Source organism: Vigna umbellata, chromosome 1 (genome assembly GCF_029865625.1).
Source record: "Vigna umbellata cultivar VRB3 chromosome 1, Vumbellata_1.0, whole genome shotgun sequence".
Taxonomy (NCBI): Eukaryota; Viridiplantae; Streptophyta; class Magnoliopsida; order Fabales; family Fabaceae; genus Vigna; species Vigna umbellata.
The window spans coordinates 86,521,036-86,524,893 of NC_142165.1; the positions used below are offsets into that span (position 1 = coordinate 86,521,036).

General features: G+C 33.0%; 1 protein-coding gene across 1 annotated transcript; it reads right to left on the minus strand.

The window, feature by feature from the left end:
- Positions 1 to 307: 307 nt before the first annotated feature.
- Positions 308 to 2,804, minus strand: FNR1 (ferredoxin-NADP[+]-oxidoreductase 1). The gene is made up of 9 exons (XM_047312518.2): positions 2,617 to 2,804; positions 2,190 to 2,424; positions 1,983 to 2,116; positions 1,664 to 1,742; positions 1,438 to 1,529; positions 1,255 to 1,332; positions 915 to 977; positions 596 to 830; positions 308 to 513 (listed from the first exon to the last, which is right to left on the minus strand). Exons 1-9 carry the CDS (start codon positions 2,719 to 2,721, stop codon positions 446 to 448), a joined length of 1,089 nt encoding a protein of 362 aa, XP_047168474.1. The 5' UTR covers positions 2,722 to 2,804; the 3' UTR covers positions 308 to 445.
- Positions 2,805 to 3,858: the final 1,054 nt, after the last annotated feature.

The window sequence follows — 3,858 nt, forward strand, 5'->3', positions numbered from 1 at the left end:
TCAATGGCTTTGCAATCGAACTTATGTGATCAAAATCCAAAGAAGAAAACAAGTTGAATTAAGTATGTGACATTTTTCTATCAAATTTAAAAGGAATCGATCACATCATAATATAAGTACTAGTTTATGTTGTGTTATTAAAAATTAAGTTATTTTATCATTTTAAAAACATGTTTACATAAATGTTAAATATATCGTATATTTGTTTTTATTAAGTAATAGTTTAAACAAAATAAGCCAAAATTTAAATCAGAAACGAAAGGCAAAATTACATCTATTTTAGCTTAACTTATTATACTTGTAAAACTGACAGTGAAATTATTGATGAATAATATAAAAATGGTGAAAGAAAAATTACAGGATTCGTCATATATCTATACAACGAAGGAGGGATGATACACTTTGAGACTTGTTGCAGCATGAAGTAGGAGTTAATATCTATAAATTAATACACTTCCACGTTCCATTGCTCAGCTTTCTTCAATTGCTTCTTGTAATCAATCCAATCAATGCCTATATTACACAATCAAAAGACAACATAATCAATGAGGTTTCTCCCAAAACGATGTAGCAAGCCAAAAGGAAAATTTCTTACCATCTCTGGCAGCCAATGATACCATAATATCATCAATTCCCTTTTCCATTCCTTTCAGTCCACACATATACACAAAAGTATTATCCTTCTTCAGTAGTTCCCAAAGCTCTTCTGCATATTGAGCCATTCGAGTTTGGATGTACATCTTCTCTCCTTGCTCATTTGTTTGTTCTCTGCTCACAGCAAAGTCAAGTCTGAAGTTCTCTGGATATTTCTCCTGCATCTTTTCAAATTCCTGCCTCATACAAAACAACTTCTATCAGTATATTAAAATATCTTTAAAACAAACCATCAATGAGAAAACTCCCATTCTTCTCACCTCTTTGTAAAGCAATGAGCTGCTTGTAGGTACACCCAAGAAGAGCCATGCCAAACCATTGAACTACATATACGTCAAACATGGTTAATAATTAAATGTTTCCACTTATAAACACATACTGATAATGTTCAAAGTTTTGTAATCAGAATATCAGTTTGCCTATGCCGATTATAAAGCAATGGCTAAAGCTTATCTCACAATGTAAAAATGGCTTAATGAATCACAGAAGCTATCAGACTCGGTTAAAATTACATTAAAATGTCTCACAAAAATGGCTAAATGTCCTGGTTTTGGTTTCTGATACATCTGAATAAGGATACTAGATTTTGCAGACACTTGCCTTGTAATCTTCGTGCTTCTCAAAAAACATTTTCCATAAAAATGACCGAAATGGGGCAATCCCAGTTCCAGTTGCCAACTGTGAAGAAAATTTCAATGATCAAATGGTGAAGACCAGAACAATCGTCATGTATATGTACACCATATTCGTTTTCATCTTATAATAAAATGAATGATAGTGTACCATGACAACGGTGGCATTAGGATCTTTTGGCATAAGCATTTCTTTCCCAACAGGTCCAGTTATTGTTACATCAGATCCTGGCTTCAGGTCACCTGAATAAAAGAGGAACATGAATAATTGGTAGAAGAACACGGTAGATTCCATTGGTGTAACAAAGTAAAGTAGCCAAATAAGATATTCTAGCCTACATTGTGTTAAACATAAAAAACAAACTACTCATCCTTACACAAGAAATTTGAGCAGACTCCCTTGACAATTTCTCCACTTTCATTTGTGTACACTAGTCGTTTCACGCATAGAGAAACCTGTATGAAAGCAATCATATCAAGCTAACCAGTTTAGTACACAATTTTGGACTGATATAATTTCTCTTTCTCTCTCTCCCTTGTTATAGTTCAAAATTTCAAATTAGTTCAGGTGTACAATGGGCAAGCAACTGAAGTAAGTTCAGAACAAGACTCATGTATGAAAGCAACAATATTGATCAAATAAAAGCGTTATAATGTTTACAATGTGAAATTGTTAATATATGACATGATACTCACAGTCTTGGAATCACCAAAGTCACCAATGGCACTGCTGGCAATAGAATACAATCTCAGTTTATGAGGTTTGCCATTCTTGTCAACACCGTCAGGAATTACCCCAATTGATTGTCCTTCTCTGTAAGGAACCTCTCCTGAAATCAAAACACCATAACATTAGCTGTCTACAAAGAGAAAAAGAAAAGAGAAAAGTAATGAACTTCGCACCCTCGGTGCTGAAGACCATGTGCCAAGTTTCTCCTGGAGCATCATCTCCTGTGATCTTTGTGTTGAGAAGGCATCTACCGATGTATGGGGCCTTGGGTTTGAACTTGTTCACAATTACACCTTCATCCTGTTTCTTAGACTCTTTTTCAACCTTGGTTGGTGCCTCAGTGGTGACTTGAGCTCTGATGGAAACCACCCTTCCATTGCTGGAAGCATCTCTGTATTGAAATGGAACCTGAGATAGAAACCTTACTTAACAACCCAGATCATCTAAACTGCAATATCAGTCCTCAATTACATCAAAGACAAAACTTAGATACAACATTTTCTTAGCTACTTTTAATGATAAAAAAATTACATTAAAAGTCATCATAGATGATCACAATGAAATTCTGATTATGTTTGTGATGGAAGTAATCAGACATACCTTCTTGAAAATGACTCTCTCTGGGGCAACGATGGAGGTCCTACTTTGGAGAGAGGTGGATTTGGTGGATGGAAAAGAGACTGCAGCACTGACAGCAGCAGCCATTGATGAAACTAGCTAGGGGAAGAAATGCTGAATGAAGTGATGAATTGATGTGAGTATGAAAGAATTTAGAGAAAAGAGAAAAGTATAAGATTTGAGTGGACGAGATTTGGAAGCAAATGCAGTGGCCGATATTATATTAGGATAAGTGTAAGTGTGTGATGGTATCACCAGCTTTCAACTATCACCTTACATATATGTACTTCCTTCGCCTCCAACCAAATTCAAAAAATGTCACCAAATGGAATACACACTTCAAACCAGAAATAAATTTATTTGTTTAAATTATTTTAAAACATTCAAACTATATAAAACTGTAGAATTTAGAATATTAGGGGACATACTGTATTTCTTTTAGTAGCTTTTTTAATGCTTCACTTCTCAGAATAATCACCATATTCATTAATAAGTTTCTAACCTTTAAAACCATTTCATAATATTTCGATCAAATCGAAGGGAAAGCCAAAATCATTAGAATCTTGAATTTGGTTTTCACCACAAAAAATACATATAAAATCTAAAAGCGACATTTCTCCCCTGTAAAAAGCCAACTTGACTGGGCAATGTCTCTTACGTTTTGTTTGCATCTAAGGCAAAGAACGGAAAAGATTTTTCTAACAAAAACATAGAAAAGATGGAAAGGGATTGAAAATGTAACGCACATCCTTACTTTAAAAATTCGGTGAATTAATAAAAGAATGGTCTGAAATCATTAGTTTACTCGTAATATATATATAAAAAAAAGTCAAGTTCTCTAAATTAAAATTACACTAACCATAGAAGAATAGAATTTCTCTGGGCTATTTATAAATAAATGTATTTTTTTAATGTCAATATGCACTTTTTTTTATACATTTTATATTAAGAAATGTTATTGTAAAAATGAACATAAAATCTCTTGCTTTTACTTCCTGCAACCCCACAATTTCTTTACATACCCCCTCAAATTTTCAAAATGATATTTAACATATTCTAAAAGTGATTTCTGAATTAAGCATTTTACAAAAAATAGCCAGGATAAATTTTCTGGAAATTTTGAAACAATTTTTAGAATGAGATTTTCATAACAAAATTTCCAGACAAGATTTTTAAAACAAAATTCTCAACATGCATAAAATATGGACCAAGTTTCTCCAAATG

Bases quoted from the DNA above. Each gene is read 5' to 3' on its own strand.
- FNR1 (XM_047312518.2), bottom strand. From the start codon at position 2,721: ATGGCTGCTGCTGTCAGTGCTGCAGTCTCTTTTCCATCCACCAAATCC. The intron at 831-914 runs GTGAGAAGAATG...TGTATGAGGCAG, and splicing joins GCTCATTGCTTTACAAAGAG to GAATTTGAAAAGATGCAGGA. The intron at 514-595 runs GTAAGAAATTTT...TGTGTAATATAG, and splicing joins ATCATTGGCTGCCAGAGATG to GCATTGATTGGATTGATTAC.